At 39.3% G+C, this 21,014-nt stretch overlaps 1 protein-coding gene and 1 long non-coding RNA gene across 10 annotated transcripts in view; both read right to left on the bottom strand.

Moving 5' to 3' along the window:
- Positions 1-66: 66 nt before the first annotated feature.
- Positions 67-21,014, bottom strand: part of LOC103482413 (E3 ubiquitin-protein ligase HECW1) — a 128,421-nt gene continuing 107,473 nt past the window's right edge. For 6 of the 7 annotated variants that reach the window (XM_008438550.2, XM_008438551.2, XM_008438548.2 and 3 more), the window contains 9 exons: positions 14,354-14,468; positions 14,153-14,266; positions 13,918-14,070; positions 13,134-13,232; positions 8,585-8,714; positions 3,892-4,038; positions 2,567-2,681; positions 1,036-1,234; positions 67-509 (listed from right to left, as the gene is read on the bottom strand). In XM_008438550.2, the coding sequence (XP_008436772.1) occupies positions 398-509; positions 1,036-1,234; positions 2,567-2,681; positions 3,892-4,038; positions 8,585-8,714; positions 13,134-13,232; positions 13,918-14,070; positions 14,153-14,266; positions 14,354-14,468 (1,184 nt within the window). In that variant the 3' untranslated portion in view covers positions 67-397. Of the gene's footprint in view, positions 510-1,035; positions 1,235-2,566; positions 2,682-3,891; positions 4,039-6,992; positions 7,157-8,584; positions 8,715-13,133; positions 13,233-13,917; positions 14,071-14,152; positions 14,267-14,353; positions 14,469-21,014 lie in introns of those variants that run through there. The other variant, XM_008438556.2, reaches the window with a different exon arrangement.
- On the bottom strand, positions 15,659-19,395 carry LOC103482412 (uncharacterized). 3 transcript variants are annotated; one of them, XR_536464.2, is made up of 4 exons: positions 18,556-19,395; positions 16,990-18,386; positions 15,941-16,047; positions 15,659-15,867 (listed from the first exon to the last, which is right to left on the bottom strand). It is a non-coding gene; the product is annotated as an uncharacterized LOC103482412 (long non-coding RNA). The 3 variants fall into 3 exon arrangements; XR_001776021.1 differs by having other exon boundaries at positions 16,990-19,395; XR_001776022.1 differs by having other exon boundaries at positions 15,659-15,864; positions 16,990-19,395.

Raw genomic sequence — 21,014 nt, 5'->3', positions numbered from 1 at the left:
AATTTTATTTATTTATTTAATTTTATTTATGAACCTTCTTTTACTTGACTTGTCTGTTATATATTATTTCTGTTTTATAATGCTTTTATTTTTGGTTTCTAGTGTGTAAAAATCCATCCTCATCTATGAATATTTGTTTTCCTTTGTTTTTTAATTGTATTTTATTTTGGTGGGGAAGCTTTTATTTTCTTACTTCCTGTTTTTGCGTTATATCCTCTGCCCAACAGGATATAACATTTACATATAACAGAACCCAACAGGGATGTACAGAGAGCCAGGCCAATTCACCAAATGTCTGTTACACTTCACAAATCTTTACGAGACTCGGAGCCAACATGGGCTGCTCTCCTTTCAGCTTCCAGGCCCAGACAGAGTGAAACCATTTGATTCCTAGGGGTCACTCCAGGCCAAAAGTGCTGGTTTCCTCCACAGCGATGAGCAGCTTCTCATACAGAGTGGTGTATGAGGGGTATGGAGGAAGGTCAAGGCGGTTAAAGCAGGTGTGAGCCCTGAGAGAGAAAGTGAAATACACACAGTGACTGGTGTTGGTGACAGCAAGGAATGAGGTATTTTATTCATTCGAAGAAATTACATGATGTTTCACCGTTCTCAAAATCACACCCCTAAGATTTCAGAAAACAAACTGATCAAATAGCTCAGAGTGAAACCAAACGACCGCTTTGTATTTTTCTCTTGCTGATGCTCTATTCTTCAGTTCCCAGTGGGGACAATTAAAATGATCAGAAGTTAGCAAGTCTCTCTGAATGAGAGGATTTCCTCATCCTGCAAGCATCAGCACTTCAGCTGAACCAAACACCAGTCCAGCTCAGACATAATACATTTAGGTAAAGCTGCGGTGCCTAGCTTTTATAAAAGACATGTTCTTTAAACAAAATATTTTAAAGATTAATTAAAACCCAAACCAACTCTTTTTTTTTTTGCAGATAAACTAAGTTGGTTCCAATGGATGCTGTCTTTATGGTTCTGTGCAAATTTGGATGTTTTGGTGTAACATTTTTTTTAACGTTGACATACCTGGGTAGTGATGTGACTTTGCCCCACTTTTCAATGCAGAAACGTCGGAGGCCGTTAGATCCTCTTAGGGATGCAAAGCCTTCGTACGGCACACTGGACGTCCCTGTGACGAACTGCAGCAGGCGGAGACGCTGCTCATTGGTAAACCTCTCCACCGCTGCCCAGAACCATCGCATCACAATGTGGCCGTCATGGTAACCTGGTTGAAGAGACAGGACACTAATTGTTAATACAGCGACATGCTGTAACTCCTGGGGATTCAATTCTCCTTTTCAAACTATCAGAGTTATTCCACCTTAACTTGACTCTGCTATTGAAAACAATAAAGTATGATTTAGACTGATGGATGATAATATCACTTTCAAATAAAGGAAGCATTAACACTACAGAGAAGGTAATTTTTTTTAACCAAAATTCAATGATTAATTCAAAAATGATCCCTTGTTTTGAATATTCCATTAAAAATATATTCTACAGTTCTGAGCAGCATCTCAATGCTGGTGAGTTAAGATATACACCCAAAAGTAGACACACCAGCAGAGAAGAAAGGAAACCATATAATAACATCAGGAAACATACTTTAAGTTATCCTGTTTCTATTTATATCCTATTCTTATTTTGTTTTCTTTCACTTTTACCAAAGATATCTTTTTTGATGAAAGTGGTATGAAAAATCAAATGTACAACTGTAACAGAACCACAGAGGTCAAAGATGGGACGGTGCTAAGCAGCATCACAAATAATTTGCGGTTAATGTTAATGTTTTTGTACATTCTGATGATTTTTATTTTATTTTTTGTTGTTTTAGTGAAATGGGGGGGTTATGTTTTGAGAGCTTTACATCATGTTATGTTGTTCCCTTATTAAACCTACCTAAAGTGTTGCCTTGATTTTTTTCATGCATGTTTAAGAAATTCTTGAATCTGCCACAGTAACCATTCTGGGGTGCCTAAACGCTTGCTCTCATAAAACTGTGATAACGTGCTGAAGGCAACATGTTGGAAAGACCAGGAGCTCCTTAAAGGGACAGAGGCCAATTTTAATATAAACATAGTTAGTGTATTTTCCGCACAATAAGGCGCACCTAAAAACCTTCAATTTCCTCAAAAGCCGGCAGTGCGCCTTATAACCTGGTGCGCCTTATATTGAGCCACCAATATTGAGCCACAACAGGTCTAGCAGCCACCGACTTCATTTTCCCCCGTAGAAGAAGAAGCGCGCGGTGCTTCTTCTTCTTGTTCTTGTTTAATTTTATTGTTTTACTTTGTTATTTTGTAAACAAGTTCCAGTTTTATTGTTTGTTCATACATGAAAAACATGCAATAATCGGAGAAAAAAAGACCCCAAATTAATTTACATATGCATATATACTTTTGCTGCATCCCCCAACATTGACAACAGGGTTCTTACTTTTTACCACAAAAAACAAAGCAAACCAATGAGCGTGTCTAGGCCTAAATGTCAAGTATGTGACTTGAGTTGCACATATCCTGTCTGGAATCTGGAAGTGAAACTGACAGATGACACAGACCTCCTCTGTACTCTGTGTTGCTCCTCCAGTCACTGAGATCGATCTCCACAGTCCCAGCAATGACCAGCTCCAGCTCCCGCGCATCAAACACCGACACCAGCCTGGAGTCCACCACCTGAGCAGGAGCACAGCGGAGATAGTCTGGGCTTGAAGCTGAGCAATTCAGGATCAATTTGTCACATTCCTTATTGAAGTTTAGCTGTGAATAATAACCCTTTTTAAATTTTTAGTTTTTTAACAACTTTAATGTAATACAGTGTAATACAGAAATATATGCTCACTCTCACACAGATGACAAATAACTTCCCTAAAAGTTAGTTATTTTGAAATCCAAATCATGTGCACAGACCAACTTTATTTTTCCAGAAGAAAACAAACTACTTGATCAATCTCTTTTCAATATTTAAAAGCTCAAATGGAGTCCCTAACTCTTTCAGAATTTTCACTCAATTATATTTCTGTTACCATCTGTAGGCGTTTGAACTTGGAAGTTTCACTTGTGAATCTTTTTTGATCATTTCAGTGTCATTCAGTTACTTAGATCTCCTCATTTTAGTTTATTCCTTTGTGCTTAGGATTGTTTTTTCTTATATTCCCTTTTGTCTTTGCTTGGTTTATTTTGTTTCTTCCATTAGCCTGCCAGTTTTACTTTTGCAGCTGTTATCTATCACCTCATTCGCCTTTGCCTGGCCTCTCCCTAAGCTGTTCTCATTTTTCTCTGATTAGATTCTCTGATTCCTTCGTCACTCCCTCCACACTTAAAAACTGATTAAGCTCCCAGTTTTTAAGTTCTACTGACCTGATTTTAATACATAGCGATGTTATCCATGTGTCCATGTTATCCATGTGTAAACTTTAGAAATGAGACATTTATCTCCAACCCTAGTTCCCCACGGAACCTTAATGCTGTAGTCCTCAGCAAAAATTTATCAAGTTGAAACCAAATACTTAAATATACTGTATTAAAATATACAACACCTTTAAATAGATTTTTTGTTAATTGAAGAGAAAAAACATCCCAACGTTGTCAGAAAGACCAGTAAAGGGGGAAGAAAAAAATCAAAATCAGGGCTCTCCTCGATATGCCTAAAATAATCTTTATCTCAGTGTCTATACATTTTTGGATTTGAAGACAGACAAAAAAATGATCTTTTGCAACATTATGACATTTAGCAAATAGAAGTAGTATCCTGACATAAAAACAGGATCAGTTTAGTCTAGTTTAATGTCTACACACAATCCAAAACAATGTTATGGATTGTGTGTTTTTACAGTGTGTCCCTTTGGTTTTGAGCTGTGGTGTTTTAGTGAGGACTCATGCTCACCTCATAGAAGCCTCTGACCAGCGCCTCTGTCTGCTGCACAACCCCCCTCTCCACTCTCCACTTCGCCATTCGCTCGATGTAATCCTTCTTGTTCTTCTCTGTCACTTGGAGATGGGAGCCACCTGACTTCAGCTCCCGCTCTGTCACCTAGCAACACAGCCACCATGTTCCCAAGGCGAGTTTAGGAAACCGATTTAAACCAGATTTAATACCAAAGTGGAAACAATATTTACCCCTCCAGCAGATCCATCTCTTTTTAGGCACTTTTGCATTGAAGAGCTCATTCTATCAGGAGTGTGTTAGAATCAACCGCTGTACTCAACATAATAGCAGCGTATTTAAAATAGTGATTAAATAACATTTCACATTAACATCAAAGCATTGGAAACACTGCACATTCTATAGCAAACTAAAGCATGAAAAAAAACTAATATAAACTGTTACCATTACACAGAGAGAGAGGACACATGAATGCAATAGGTGTTTAAACTTGTTTAAACTGAAAAGTGCTTAAAGTTTTAGCTTTAAGCCCTGAACTGAGTTAGTTGTATAAGCACTGTTTCAGAGACTACTTCACTTTTGTGTGGTGTCAAGACTAGGGCTGTATAAATAAATTGATTCGGCGATATATATCGATATTTTCGACGGGAACGGAGCAGCTGCAAAAGCATTGAGATCGCGAAATTAATGCAAATTTCGACTGGTAGCATTCACTTCGTAATTAGTTTTTAACTTAGCTGTTTCTGTTCTGTATATAAAGGATTACCTGAAGAATGAACATGGGTTGATAACATCCGAAGCGGGCGCGCAGCGGCGCTGTGTTTTGAGCAGGATAACCCCCAGCCGGAATCCGCGGCGCAGTGAGGATTTCCATGGCTGATCGATCGTTCTTATTCGCAACAGACAAAGAGTATCAGAAACTGAGAGTACTAGATCCTGGCAGTCTGAGAGTCTGCTACTCAGAGATCCAAGCAGGGGAATAGCGGCGCTTTAATTGGCCTCTCCAAATTGCCCCTAGGTGTGAGTGTGTGTGCGTGGTTGTTTGTCCTGTGTGTCTGTGTTGCCCTGCGACAGACTGGCGACCTGTCCAGGGTGTACCCCGCCTCTCGCCCGGAACGTTAGCTGGAGATAGGCACCAGCAACCCTCCCGACCCCACTAAGGGACAAGGGTGCAAGAAAATGGATGGATGGAATAGCGGCGCTGCGTAGCTGCAGGAAGTCGATCACTACGGGGTGAGGCGGAGCCACTACTTCAGCAGTTGGAATAAAGCATCTTACAGCCACGGCTAACTCCGAGACCCAAGGTAGAAAAGCCTTTTTCCCCATAGTCCAAAAGACTGCATTTGTGACTGCATTTTTACTCCAAAATGCAGCCACAGTGTCCAAAAGAGAAAACATGAGTGCAATCAATCATTTGCATATTGAGAGGCTGATAATCTCCCCACTCTGCTCCTCGATTACCGTTTAAACTTGTTTTATGTCAAATCCACATGAATTAAATGACAGAAACTAATTCTCTCACTGCATCTTTGATTCATTTTGTCCAGCTGCAGACTGTTAGACTGTCTAATCAGAGTCAGGTATTGTGTAGTTGGTGCTATTAATCAGTTTTCAATTAACTAAATTCAAGTCTATGGAACACAAAATGTCACTAAAATCACTCCGTCCTTCAAAACTCTTTCAGAAAATTGTAAAAATGCACTGAATCGCATCGAACTGTATTGCATCGAATCGTTCAACAAATATCATGATACATATCGTATCATGACTAGAATGCCATATATCGTATCGTATCATATCGTATCGTGAAATTATTGTATCACTACACCCCTAGTCAAGACACTTCAAAATGTACTTTTTTACAGTGCATTTGCTGCCTTTGTCCTTAAATAAGGAGCAGCTGTTTAGAACCTGGTGTTCACAGAATGAATGGCAGATCAGTCACAGATTAAACTACATGTGCCATTAATTTGAACAAGCTCATTTCAATAAACGATTCAGTGTCACAAAGTTATGGTAGTATATGGCAACTAATAGCTAATTATTGGCCATGCATAAATGTATTTTCTACCGCAAATAGTGACTGATCTAATTTGAGATGTTGAGATGCTATTTCTTTGGAATATTTATCGACAGATAGCAAATAAAGGGGTTATTGTTTTTCCGCAGCTCCTGTTACCATTGAAGCCTGCAGCAGTGCCATTATTCTTGCAGACAGAGCCATGGGGTGTTTATGTATTTTTTTGTCAATCCTCTGCTTTAGGCAGGGGTCTCAAACTCAATTTACCTGGGGGCCGCTGGAGGCAGAGTCTGGGTGAGGCTAGGCCGCATAAAGAATTCCACAAAAAACATTTAAAAAATATCCTCAAATGTCATCAACATTTAATTATTTCTCCAATACATAAACTGTATGGAGGACCAAAACCGACATAATAAGAAATAAAAGCATAAATATATGTTTAATAAGAAATAAACATATATTTATTTAATATATACATTACTTGGCAGAAATATATACATTACTTGACAGAAACACAAGTTTCTGTCAAGCTTCTCTCTTTTCTGCTCACTGTATTTCTGCTTGCTGTATTTTTGCTCCTTGTATTCTCTGTATTTCTGCTTGCTGTTTTTCTGCTACATCGTTATGTTAATGAGGAGAGCTGCTTTCTATGTCTACTATTGGCCAATAGTAGACATAGACGCAGTGACGCCCCACAACGTCACTGCGTCAGACGTTGTGGGGCGAGCAGTCGCTCGGTGCCATCTTTGCACGCCACAGACCAAAACAAACTTTATCCCAGTGGTTTTATTGTGTTATCGACTGCAGTGAAGTTTCGATTTGGATATAGGATTTTCCAATATTCGCCGAGCAAGCGGCGTTTTTCTCAAGGTTGATCCGATTTATGAACACTAATTTCGGCCAGCCGTTCTCTAGCTCCCTCCTCAAGCACTCGGAGGTTCACTTCTCTACTGATAACCACCCTAACCCTAAAAAACAAATCGGGATTCTGTGCCATCGGGATTCTGTCAAATACAAAATTAATCATACTGTATTTTCAAATATTGTTTTTAGCAGTAAAAATGTAATGTTACCCCTCCCAGACCAAAACAAACATCCCTTTTTGCCCTGAACCCCCCTGGATCTGCATGAAATGGTTCGTTCCTGCTTGGAGCGCTTTCACGGTGACGCTGTATTCTGCTGCAGTCAGTAGAACCTGCATCTGAATACAGCTGCTATGAAACGACTGTGCCAGTTACTATGCTGCTAAGAAAAGTTATAAAATCGAGTTTTCAAAAACAAAATAGAGAGAGAGAGAGAGAGAGAGAGAGAGAGAGAAAGGCAAGAGTGTTAATGTCTTACATAACCCAGTTTTTCTCCAAGAGAGGTGGGTAGACTGTGATATTATCAACCATTTAGCATAATTAGCTTACCTGTTTGCCTCCATTTCACTAGCATTTAATGAATTACGGAAAAAAATTATCAACATATTCATACATTTAACTTGTTCCCTGTGCCTTTTACCACTTAACAACAGATGAGTCAGTCAGCAGCAGCTCTAACCCACGTCCCTCCTGACCTGTCCTCTCCTGAGTGAAATTAAAGCTGCAGTATGTAACTTTTTTATAAATATTTTTTTTCACATATTTTTTTAAAACTGTCAGTATGTTGTGACAGTATGGTATGAGAGGTAATGTGAAAAATCTATTTCCTCTGCCTTCTCCCAGTGCTAGAAACAACCACTCAGTGGAAGGAGAGTTTTAGTGCTGTCAATCACAATCTCATGTAGTGCTGCTCATTAGAGGTGTTCCGATCGATCGGTCACCGATCATAATCGGCCGATTTTGGTGAAATGATTGGTGATCTGCGATCATTGGCTCTTGTTGCCAAAACCGATCACCTGCATCTCATTTCGCAACCTGCTTGTGCAGCTGATCTCCTCTTTCCTTCACACTGCGCAAACGTGCAGCAACAAATCCTAAGCAATGTGGAACTATAATGCACTGAGTGAATGGGGAAGTTTGCGTGTTGCGGTGGAAAATTGAAGCACGTCAAAATGCATCAACACAACGAAGCAAATACGACATAAAATCAATGCCATACTTGACGGAGTTTGGCTACATCGAGGCTCACTGCAGTAAAAAAGACATATGGAGGATCAGATAGCARGTAAAGCAGCGCACAGCTACAAACACTCACCCGGATTAGCATGACAGTCAGAAAGCTAAACAAATGACCCGCAAAATTATTTAAGTCTTAGAGCTGCGATGTGGTTCTGTTCTCGCTATTGCGATGTGGTTCTGTTCTCGCTATTACTACCTGTAGCGCATTGCGCTACAGGTAGTAATACTTCACAGACGGAGCGCCGCCTCTGCTCCACCTGGTAGTGACTCTCACACCGAACCTCTCTTTAAAGCTGCAGCATCTAACCTAAAAAATTAATTTTACATACGTATTAAAACTTTCGCTGTCCTAACATGAGACAGATAATCTCTAAAAAAATAATCGATCTCCTCCCTGCTCTGCATAATTACTCCGCTCAGTCAGAAACAGCCACTCAGAGTAATCAGCTGGCCATCTAAATTAATTAAACTAAGAAAATGATTTGATTAGCATGTCTGATTACAGATGTATATCTTTAAGAAGGTTGTTTACTTAATACATTTTAGTTGATGCTGGCAGATGTGTTCTAACCTGGCCAAAAACTTCCTCATTCACAGTGAAAGTGAGGTCCAAGATATCGGTGATGTCATTGTCTTTCATCCACTGGAGAGACTGGTGGAACTCCTCATCCAGGTACTCCAGATCAGACAGGTCTGTGGGCCTGCAAGACACACACAGCTGAATCTGACAGTCCACACTGCTGCAATGGGTTATCTGCATTACATACAAGTGTGGTCTTGGAAAGAAGTTCAAATGAGCTTTCCACAGCTTCTTTAATAAATCCTTAAGCTCTAATACAGGTGTCCCCAAACTTTTTCCTGTGAGGGCCACATAAGTTTTCCCTTCTCTGGTGGGGAGCTGGAGTCAGTTTGTAACAAAAAGTGTGACGATTGCAGGAGTGCCTAAATGTAAAAATTCATTTTTTTCCAGAAAGCACAATCAAATAACACTCTCTGGGTTCTTAACAGAATAAATCCAGAAAGGATTATAGTCCGTATTTTCCGAACTATGAGCCACAACCCCAAAGTTTTTTGTTTTTTTTTAAAACCAGTAAACATACACATCTAAGCCTCAGATATCTCTGCCGCTCCAGGTTTTCCACAACGATGCAGCAGCAGCAGAGGGGGGCGGACACCCAAAATTTGAGTAATAACAGGTCAATTGAATATCACATTTATTATGGTTGAAAAAGAAAAAGGTCCCAAGTTTAGATTTAACTGAACTGATTAGGGTAGTTTCCGAACGGTAACTAACAGTAAAAGTGCTGATCTTTCGTGTCTGCTACTAGCATGTGCTAAATGAAAATGGGCGCTTTCTTCTTCTTCTTCTTCGTGTGAGAGGAGGGTGAGTGGAGAGCGGAAGAAGAGTGAGAGCGACTGTATATTTTCTATCTTTGGTTTTTTCTTACTGTTTTTTCACTTGGTGTTTATGTTAATTGTTTAGTTGGGATTTTGTGTTAGTTTGTCACGTTTTAAGGGGTTTTTGTTTGGGTTCGGGTGTGGCCATCAGGTGTGCCTGGCTGGCCGGCGTCAGACGACGCCATGGTGTCTGGTGGTGCGGCTTTCTCAGCGCTGACACGGAAGAAAGGCGTCAAGGTGGGCGCTGGTTCTCCGTGCAGCGTGGAGGAAGTTTGTTTGGCTGTGGGAGAGGTAATCGGACATGGGTCCATCAAGTCGGCAGCTCGAATGAATGGAGCTGTAGTATTGTTTGTCGAGAAGGTTGAGCAAGCTCAACAGTAGTATTGGTGGAGGTGGGCGTTTCAGTGAACGACTTGTTTTTACAGGTATCGCCGCTAACTTTGCCTGCAACGAAAGTAACACTGTCAAATGTTCCTCTGTTCATTAGTGATGAGTTTTTAGTTAGAGAGCTGTCTCGGCACAGTTAAGGTGGTGTCACCAATCAGAAAAGTTCCGTCGGGGTGTAAACCACCTTTATTGAAGCATGTTGTCTCTCACAGGAGACAACTCTTTATGTTAAACCAACGCGACGAAGAACTTAACCTCTGTTTTCATGTTAGATTAGATGATTTCGACTATGTACTTTTTGCAACATCTTCTAGCATGAAATATTTTGGTTGTGGTCAGGAGGGGCACATTATTAAAACGTGTCCTGACAGTGCCGGGCCGGCCCAGTTGGGTGCGGCGAAGCAGCAGCCCGCTGCTGCTGAGCAGGTGGAGGACCCGCCTGGTGAAGCTGGTGAAGCTGGTGAAGCTGGGGCAGCGGAGGAACCGCTGCGGCGAGGCCCGCAGTTGCGCCGGAGAAACCCGCGGTGGTGGCGGAGGGGCCTGCTGTCGCGGTGGTGGTGGAAGAGTCTGCTACAGGAGAACTGGCAGAAGGTATTGTTGAGGGTTCAGTAGTGGACGGTGAGAAAACTGAAAATGAGTGTATGTGTGAGAATGGATAGGAGCACGGTGTTGTGTGGTGATGGCGTGAATGGTGGTGAGGGTGAAAGTGAAGTGGCAGAGAGGGATGGTGTGCAGGGAGAGCAGCAGGTGGAGGTGAGGGGCGATGAGGAGCATTTAGGGTGTGGGGATCAGGGAGGGAAAGGAGAGGTGCAGGTGGAGGGACAGAACAGTGCAGCATTGATTTTTGGAGCTGGAGTGGCAGGAGAGACAGGTGAAGCAGAGGAGGCGATGGAACTGGAGGCTTCAGCCCCGTTAAAGAGGCAAAGCAAATGGAGGACTGTGGTGGCTGCTGTGCAGGCCAGCAAGCAGGCCAGTAAGCTGGCTGCAGGGAAAAAAGAGATGTCAGACAACAGCGACAATGAGAGCTGGGTCTCTGATGCCAGCGATGTTTCTATATCTCAAAATAGCAGTAAACAACCTAGATACCCTGTAGAGGCTTTAAAAATATTTTTAACGGAAACTAAAGGGTTGAAAGGAGTAAAAATTGAAAGTCATTTTTCTCATTTAAAAATGTTTTACTTCTCTGCACGGTTTTACATCAGGAACAAGGAAGTTTCAGGTTTTACAGATTTAGAAGTAATGAACAAAGTTAGAAAACAACTTTGATTTAAATGATACACAGTAGCAATTTATTATTTTTTAATAGTCTTTTTGTATTTGTTTTTAGCTTCTTACCCAACATGGATTCTTTTAAAATAGCATCTTTGAATCTTAACGGGGCGAGGGAGGCTGAAAAACGTGCTTTGATTTATCAAACGCTGAACCTAAAGAAAATTGATGTAATTTACCTGCAAGAAACGCACAGTGATCATTTAATAGAGACAGACTGGGGTAGAGAGTGGAGAGGGGAGGTCATTTTAAGTCATGGCACCTCCGAGAGTGCAGCAAGGGGTTTCCTTTTCTCAAGAACTTTCACCCCAAACTCTATAAATATTGAATATGTTATTCAGGAGAGGTGTCTTTTAGTGAAGACAGAGTTTGATCATTATTAATATTTATGCTCCAATCACCAATGCAGAGAAAAAGCGTTTTTATGAAAAAATTGGGAAACGTTGGGTGATTGTGGGTCTGTGAATTATGTTTTTATAGGAGGAGGAAGAGTAGTAGCTAAGTAGGCATCCTTGCCTACTTAGCTACTACTCTTGGGGTCCAGTCCGCCAGACTGGTACAGTGCTTCCTGGAACGGGTGAAAGAGCGGCTGACAGCTGGAGAGAGGCGGCTCCTGCAGCTATACGTCAAAGAAAAGTGCCTGCCTGACAAGACTGACCCATTCCCGAACGTGTTCCTGAAGCCTGATTTCAATGTCCAGCAATGTCCAGCAATGTCCTGCTGGACATTGCAGAGACGAAAATGGACTTATGCAAAACTAGTCCGAAAGTCCTGTACAAATCTTGTGTAAAGATATTAAACAAGAGAACTCTCAACAAAAGGCCCAGCAGTGTCTGGAGCGACAAACCTGGAGGACAGAAGTCTCAATGGAGGACTTTGTACAAGCCTCCAATCAAGAAAAGGACTGGTGACCTTCAGTGGAGGATTCTTCACGGCGCCATCGCTACGAACTCATTTTTATCGGTCATCAGTCCTGGGGTTTTAAATGAGGGTCCGTTTTGTAGTTTGTCTGAGAGTGTTTTTCATGTTTTTATAGATTGTGTATGGTTAACTGGTGTTTTGAATTTTTTTTACGAGATTTTTTTTAGCCTTTTTGGCGTGGTTTTTACCAATTCTGTTTTTATCTACGGTGTGCATTACAGTCGAGCCACTAGTTTTTAATCCCGGATTTTAAATTATTTAATCGCAGAGGCCAAAATGGCAATTTATTTAACTCGACGGGACAAAATGCAGGCTGGACCTCAACTTGATCTGTGGAAGTGCAACATCAAAGCCAGGTTGAGGTTGGAGTTTTGCTTCCACAGAGCCACCGGGGATTTAAATAGTTTTGTACAATTTTTAATAATGTATTGTGCACCATTTCAAATCAGGGAGAACAAAATTTTAACAAGCTGCTGATGTAAATATTTATCGTTTTTATTTAGTTTCTTTGACCTGATTATGTAAAAGTGTATTGTTAAATTATTGTAAATAAACGTTTTTGGTAAAAAAAAAAAAAAAAAAATCTTCTTCTTCTTTAGATTTCAACGGCAGCTTGCATCCATTATTGTTGCACTACTGCCATCTACTGGATCCTAATATCTATGCCTCAAATTCTCATAATGATCCCAGTATTACTTAAAAACACAAAAAATCTTCTTTTTCCCCTCAATGCTATTTAACTGATCAACAACATTCTCAAATTTCAATTCCCTATTAAAACCTAATTTCGTTTTAATGGGCGCTTTCTTTTTTATTTCCAATTTTGACTTCCAATGATTCACTTCCTGCTAAAAAGCAGTGGTTGAAGAAAAATCCACATATAAGCGGCTTATAGTCCGGAAAATACGGTATATGAAAATAAATCTGAATGCTCTAGTATTGTTCAGGAGGCCGGGCCAAATGTGGAGGCGGGCCGGATCCAGCCCGCAGGCTGTAGTTTGGAGACCACTGCTCTAATAGATCAGCAAATTTAAAAACTTGCTGATGTAGTAATACCGCAAGGTATTACTACATCTCCAAAAATGGGAATTTTTTAAATATGTGGTACATGTTGAATCAAAATGACACATGGATGTTGTACTGACAGTCTGAGCAGAGCCTTGTAGAAGGGTCTGGTGAAGAAGGCATCCAGCAGGTACTGGTGGATCAGAGCCAGGCCCAGAATACGGCCACTGAAACGGAACCTGAACCAGACACGCATGCATTAGATGAAATGAAAAAGTTTTTGTATCCAGATAATTGTAATTTGATAGTATAAAGAAGGGAAGCTACAGAGTAAAACACCAACATCACATCTGACTGGTCATGTATGTGTTATATATTGCATATACAATGTTTACCTTCAAATGTTTTCATATTTTGTTGCGTTACAACCACAAAAATTTTATGCGAGAGACCAACATAAAGTAGTGCAGCAGTTTGGAGTGGAAGGTTAATGATACATGTGTCGCATGAACCAAAATCCAAATAAGAAAATATTTGCAAAAAACAATAAAGTATATCTGTTTGAACATTAAATATGTTGTCTTTGTAGTGAATTCAATAGAATATAGGTTGAAAAGTATTTGCAAATCATCATATTCTTGTTTTTATTTTCACACAATGTTCCAACTTCATAGGAATAGGTATTGCACCAAGACAGGACACAGTATTAAAAAAGGAGTACAGTTTGGGGTTTATGAATGCTTGTGTAATTTATTCATAATGTTTAAAAACTATTTAAAATTTTTATACTACTTCATAATTATGTACTACTTTGTTTTGTCACATTAAACCTTGAATGATTTTGCATAGTAGATTATTGGTGTTAGTAACAGTTAGTGAAGGATTTTAGTTACCTAAATCCCAATTTGTTAAAGCTTTACTTACCATTCTAGATGGTTCTCAACAAAAGCTGACATGGGGCTGATCTGAACAGTGTATGTGTCATTGGCGGAGTATTCGAACAGACCATAGTATGGATTAAAGAGCTCCTGGGAGAGCAGGAAGAAGAATTCCCTGGATGGACCGCTGTAATCTAATCTAAAGATGACAAGATAAAGGCCATCCTCATATTCAGTTCAGAAACATACACAGCTGTATGGAGTGGCGAAGCAATGCATACCCTTCTTCCCCTAAAAAAGTGACGTAGAGTTTGTTCCTCTGCAGCTCTTTACGTGAATATGCCATCACTTGGTTGAAGGTTCCCTCCAGCAGGTGTTCTCTTCGTATCAGCAGTCTTTGGAAACACACCAAACACAGCACTTCCTTTGATCCCATTGCATTTCAGCTTCAGTTTGAGGTCATAACAAGGTGATGATCTTACTTGATCTTGCCCGGTCCCTGGCCGTAGCCTTTGGCCTCTAGTTTGCGGTAGAAATTTCGCAGCTTGGCTTCAAAATCTCTGCGATAAGGAGCTGGGGCCCTGGCTCTCTGAAGACCTGCATTTGTGCACATGAAACAAAACCTCTCTTAAAGAATAATTTAGGATTTTCAGGCTTGGTTGTACATACTACATTCCTCATAACAACACCTCCATACTGTTTGGGGCTATTTCAGCTCAGCCAGTAATTCTCTGTATTTAGTTTACAGACCTGATGATACCTGATGTAGAAATGACTATGCACTGTAAAAAAAAAACTGCCTTAATTTACAGTAAAAAACTGGCAGCTGTGGTTGCCAGAATTTTACCATCTTTATAAGGTAAAATTCTGGCAACCAAAACTGCCAATATTTTACCGTATTTTGGAAATGCAGTAGTTCACCGTATACTCAGAATACGGTAACATGCTGGCAACCAAAACTGCCAGTATTTTACCGTATTTTTAAAATGCTGTATTTTACCGTTTTTTAAGAATACGGTAATATTCTGGACACCAAAACTGCCGTAATTTACCGTATTTTTAAAATGCTGTCTTTTACCGTATTTTAGAAATATGGTAAAATTCTGGCAACCAAAAATGGCAGTATTTTACCGTATTTTTTAAATGTATTTTACCGTTTTTTAAGAATACGGTAAAATTCTGGCAACCAAAACTGCCAGTATTTTACCGTATTTTGAAAATGCTGTATTTTACCGTTTTTTAAGAATATAGTAAAATTCTGACAACCAAAACTGCCAGTATTTCACCATATTTTGAAAATGCAGTATTTTATCGTATTTTAGAAATACGGTAAAATTCTGGCAACCAAAACTGCCAGCATTTTACCGTATTTCCCAATATACGGTAAAATACAGTATTTCCTAAAATATGGTAAAATAATAAAAAAAATAAATGTGGTTTTGCCATAGTAAATACGGTCATACTGCCTGAGGCATAATATTTAGATAAGTGAAAAACACGGCCACACTGCATAATATATTGACATTTTATTGTAAAACAAACCCCAAAAACTTTATGGTAAATTACTGGTCGCTGTTCTTACCAGAATTTTACCATACAAATTACAGTACAACACACAAGGTAGTGTAACTTGTCAGCATTTCTATACAGAAAGTTATAAAAAAAATAAATCCAATTTAAATAAAAATACAGATTATGAGTTATACACTTAAAGAAACAATTTCTATTTAAAAATTCAGTTAAGAAAAGAACATTCTATTTTCTGTCCAGTTTCCTCACGGTATTACTGAGATCTGGAAAACAAAACAAACAGCATGCGATAAGAGATAACCTATTGTAGAAGAAAAATTGGCGATAAAAGGATTCTTGCTCTGGGTTCAGAGTAACAAGTCACTGAGTTCAGACTTTGCTCAAGATGGTGTGCGTCATGGTTATGGTCTTCCCCGTTACAGGTTGAAATTGAGACTCACATGTTGTCAATCAGGTGTTTTCTCTGCTGGAAAACAAACAAAGCAAAAGTTAAAAAGATGCACTACATGAACATCATATAAATTCAGCATTTGTTTCACCTTTGTTGACTTGCATATGGAGACTTCAACCAGGTGATGTGATCATTTCTGACTGAAAAGTCAGTAGTTCTTAAACCTGTGTTTGTTGTCGACAAGTGTGATCCTCTCTGCAACCAGACAAAATACACAAACAAAAAACATAAATAAAAATAAGACCTGTTGTTTCAGGGAATTTTCTATCTTCATCCTTCCATCCTTTCTTTTGGGAGAAACATTTTTCTCTTTACAATTTTTTTTACTTTTTGATCAGTAATTCAGGACACAAGAACAACTCAATGCAGAAAGTCAAACAGAAAAAATCTTTAAAAATTCAAAAACAAAGGGTTGATAAATTAAAAAGTGAACAGCCCTTATTTGGTGTGTATATCACCATCAATTGTACAGATTTGAGCTTTATATCTTGTTATAATTCCATCTTCATGAGGAGTCATTTCCTCATGAAAACATGTTTGTGACAACCTCGGATCTCCATGGCAACCATTCGGTAGTGCTTCAATGATTCCTCATGCAACACCCGCCCATTTATACAAAGCTCTGTCTTGAAGCAGCAGTCCCCTTCCCTGCGCCTCCCCATCAGACTAAATATTAGTTTGTCAAACCTGAGTCCATTACATGCATCTGACCTAGTAGGCCATGAGCTCAGTTATAAAATACCAGGGCTTGCCAGAAGGTGGCCCTTTACAAATGAAACTGAATTATTAACACCAAATAACGTGGAAAACATTGCACAAATCAGGACATGAAATAAAGGTAAACGCAAGTATTTCTATGGATGTTTTGATGGTGCCTGAAGCCGTTTTTTCTGTGTCGTCTGGATTTCATTCCACAGATATGTTGCATTTTATGAATGAAATGTACACATCGATCAAGGTTTTTATTGTTTGGCAAGAGTGCCTTTGGTTATTTCTTCTTTTTGCAAATGTATGTCCCCAAACAGAGAGAACCCTTGTAACATGTTAAACAATCTCGTGTCCAAATTTCAATACATAAATAGACTTTAAAAGTTACAAACATAACTGTTTTAGGCAATTTATGAAATASATACTCACCATTTATCTGAGTGTCATGAAGGCCAATAAGTTGTCTTCAACCATTTATGTAAGTTGCAATTCCTGCAAGCTAGCAGAAACAAAGCTGTAAATGTGTATACTTTTAAGACAATTTATGCTATGTTAGTTTTTCTCAGTCAGTTCTGGTGCATTTCTCAAGTTATTATTGGCATTTACAAAACAGTATGCACATTTCTCAAAACAATTTGTAGAAACAGCAAAAAAATAGCATTTGTTTGCTTGCAAAATCCTTAGTTCAGCTCTCAAAATTCTGTCAGTTAACATATCAGTGACTCAAAATAAGTTATAGTTTCTCTATGTACAGATAGAGAAACTATATGACTATCAGTCAAACTGATTAGTCATGGGAAGAGACTACAAAATTCACATTTACGCTTTTGCTGTAATTTGACGGACCATGCCATGGTGATTCAGAAAGAAAAAGACAAATGCAGTGTACAAAAAAAGGAGAAAAGGAACCATAGGACAATCTCCTCATGGAAAACTGTACAGTGCTGTAGAAATTACATTACATTTTAATTTTCATCGTCATGCTAACAAAGGTTCCTCAGTGGGGTTAAGGAATGAACAGTAGGGTGGGAGAACCTCCATCAGCATCATGTTGTGGGTCGCAAACCATATTCTGATGTTGGACTGATGGAAACTGGCAGATGTCCTCGGCCTCTTCTGACTCTTCTTCTGCTTTCCTCCCAACTGTTTCCTCCTCAACCTCACTCCTCTTCTCTCTGGCTGTTCACTCTGTCCAGATACTTGTTCATCAATTCTCAGAGATGTAACCTTGTGTTGTGTTCTGACTATATAGACCATATTGTTGCCAACTGATGGTTCACAAGATGCACCTTGTTACGTCCACCAAGGGCACAACATATTTGAGGACACGAGACAAAAAAAATGAGGGTTTAACAAAATGTTTTATTTATAAATTCTCTTCACTTTGATTTTCTTAAGTCAGCTTTTTCTGATTTCCTGTGAAGAAAATAGCGTTAAGGCCCTCAGATCCCGTGTTCCAAAAAGTAAAGAAAAACAAAACCCCAAAAGTATTAACAGAAAGTTGGACCTGGTGAGCCGATCAAACAGAACAAAACGGTACAGCAGGGGGCCAACCCTATACAGGGCCGTCGAAGCCCCTACTGGTACCGGACTAAAGCAAAAAAAGAATCTAATAAAAAGAAAGATCGAAAACAGGACAACCGGTCCCACCAGGCCAAAATCACAAGAAAAGCAAACAAAAGCTAACAGAAATACCGCATGGCAGGCTGGAAAGTCAGCTGCGGCCCACAGCGACTGGACGTGCGCGCACCGTGCGAGTGGAGCGAGCGGAAAAGGCGGAGCTCAGGAAGGAAGATGGCGGGACTCTCAACATGCCGAAAACCAGCCTATTTATAGGCGGACCAACAGTGCCACAAATTAACATAATTACATGAGCAAAAAGGAATTATCCAAACTCCAAAATAGATTAACAAAAGGTCATTCAACTAAAATCTATAAGAAAACAAGTAAAAGAAATAGTCAAAAATAATAATGTGCCCGCAGCACATAACACACCTTCAATCTGCTCCAGAAAACTGGTTGATCGTTGGTTGAGCTAGTGGTTCATAGATTGACCTGTTAGAGAAATCCAGGACTCACTTGAGAGCAATTTACCTATTAAGGACAGATGTAGAAAAAAAATTGAATATAAATTAATTAAAATATGATTGACATTATGACAACTTCAAGACTTATGCATGTTAAGACTTATACAATGAACTTATGCCGTTTTGGAAGTTGAGACAATTCAACAGAGATACGTTTAACACATTTTGATTAACACACTTAAAGCAAATTACAACAGGGAAAAAGCAGAGAAGTGCACATAATCAGTTACAGGATGTGAAAGCAAACTTACAAAAGGAATGAGAAGCTAATTTTTTGATGTGCAGAAGTGACAGTAATTTGATGATTGAACAGGTAGTTTTAAGAATTTAAATTCTGTTCTGAGAAATGCAGTCTGAGAAAAACTGTGAAATATTAATATTTAAATTTCCTTATCTTAAAACCCTTCAACTGTTATAGACCCAGTGACTTTAGTGCAAGTATTTTTGGGGTGAGAGTCAAGAGGTCAAAGGAAAATGTTAAATATTAGCTCTGATGCCAAGCGTTATACTTCCAAGTATTACCAAAGTATTGAAACAAAAGCTAACGTGTTCTTCACAGTTTTAACTTGCATGCATGAACATTTCACACTCAAAGTAATTCAAATGAATTATTGAACCAAACTTGAAAACGTTTCTTCTACCATTAACAATAACTTTAAGCACATTCAGTCTAAAGTAGGCCAGAAATATAAATATATCTAAGCAGTCGTTCCTACACAGTGGCGCAACTACACATTATTCAGGTGGATGCAAAAACATAAATCGGCGCCCCCCCACCCTCCCCCCAGGGAAGGTACGTCAGGGTGAAGGAACGTAGAAAACAAAAGCTCTCTCTAACCTCTTAAAACCGTGAAAGGAGCTTACCTGTGATGCAGAAATGTGTTGTCCTTCTCCTCCTCCTGAACGCGTAAACATAGCAGAAACTTGATTTCAAATTCAGTAGCCGCATCCTGATAAGGACCACGCCTAATGGGCTCTTAGCACCCTGAGCTAGCACCTGCTAGTTAGCAGCCTTAGCTAGCACACTGTGAATTTAATGTGTTGAGTTCATGACACCACAGTATCCTGAGCCACGCTCAACTACAGGAACAGAGTTAAAAGAATCTTGCTGCTGATGCTGAAGGATCAAGCAGCAATACAAACTAAATAATTATTTGTTTACATGACAAATAACAGTCTCCATTGGCTGCACAGTGGTGCAGTTGGTAGAGCTGTTGCCTTGCAGCAAGAAGGTTCTGGGTTCGATTCCCGGCCATGACTGTCAGGTTAATTGGCCTCTCCAAATTGTCCCTAGGTATGAGTGTGTGTGTGCATGGCTGTGTGTCCTGTCTGTCTCTGTGTTGCCCTGCAACAGACTAGCAACCTGTCCAGGGTGTCCCGCCTCTCGCCCGGAACGACAGCTGAAGATAAGCACCAGCAACCCTCCCGATCCCACTAGGGACAAAGGTGTAAAGAAAATGGACAGATAACAGTCTCTATTTACTGTAAACCCTGCTATTTATCACAAATAACAAAATGAAAAACTCTCTAGATTATTCTCTACTAATAGCACAATATTTAAAACCAAGTGTGGGATTTGTGAAACTTCAATGAAAGGCGACTTCACAATTTTTATGCTTTTGGATAAACACTATAATTGTTCTTTATTGAAGTTTCACAAATCAGATAAAGGTTTCACAAATCCCACACTTGGTTTTAAATATCTGATATGAGTTGAGAATAATATAGTCCAGATTTGAAGAGTCTAGGTGTTGTAGTTATTTAGCTAGAGTAAATTAAAGATGCAAAATTAGGTGGAATCGCCCTTTACCGTTTCCCAAATTGGAAGCTGCAATTGGAAACCAACTTCAGCTTCATCCAAGCAGGAGGAGCTAACATACAGTTCTCTTAATGTATGATCGGCATAAAATTGATCCCAAATACATAATTTAATCAAAAATTTTCAAAAGGATGGTGGCGTTGGCTGTAGGAGTTTGCTTTGCAATTGGTGGGTCGACAGGTTGATGCCTAATCTACTGTTGAGATTTCAGTTTGGTGTATTAAAGGCATTATTAAAAAAGAAACCAAAATATCACACTAGCATTCTGTTCTTTGTAAAAATTACTTTTGCAGTCTCGTTTACGGTTTTACAATGTACATATAAATATCAGCAAAATTTGTAATTTTGGCTGATTTAGTACTGTTAAGTTTAAGGTAATTAACTGCTGGCGATATTACAATATTTTTCTATGAACTTTACAATTACTTTTTTTTACTATATATTTCTGTATTTTCTACATTTTATGACTGTCAAAATTACTTAGGATAAATGTTTATTGAGTTATGATAATTCCACATATTTTCTACGGTAATGAAATGTTTTTGAAT

This window comes from Poecilia reticulata, linkage group LG20 (genome assembly GCF_000633615.1).
Source record: "Poecilia reticulata strain Guanapo linkage group LG20, Guppy_female_1.0+MT, whole genome shotgun sequence".
NCBI lineage: Eukaryota > Metazoa > Chordata > Actinopteri > Cyprinodontiformes > Poeciliidae > Poecilia > Poecilia reticulata.
The sequence above is the reverse complement of the archived record's forward strand: the minus strand, read 5'-3'. Positions and strand labels throughout refer to the sequence as shown.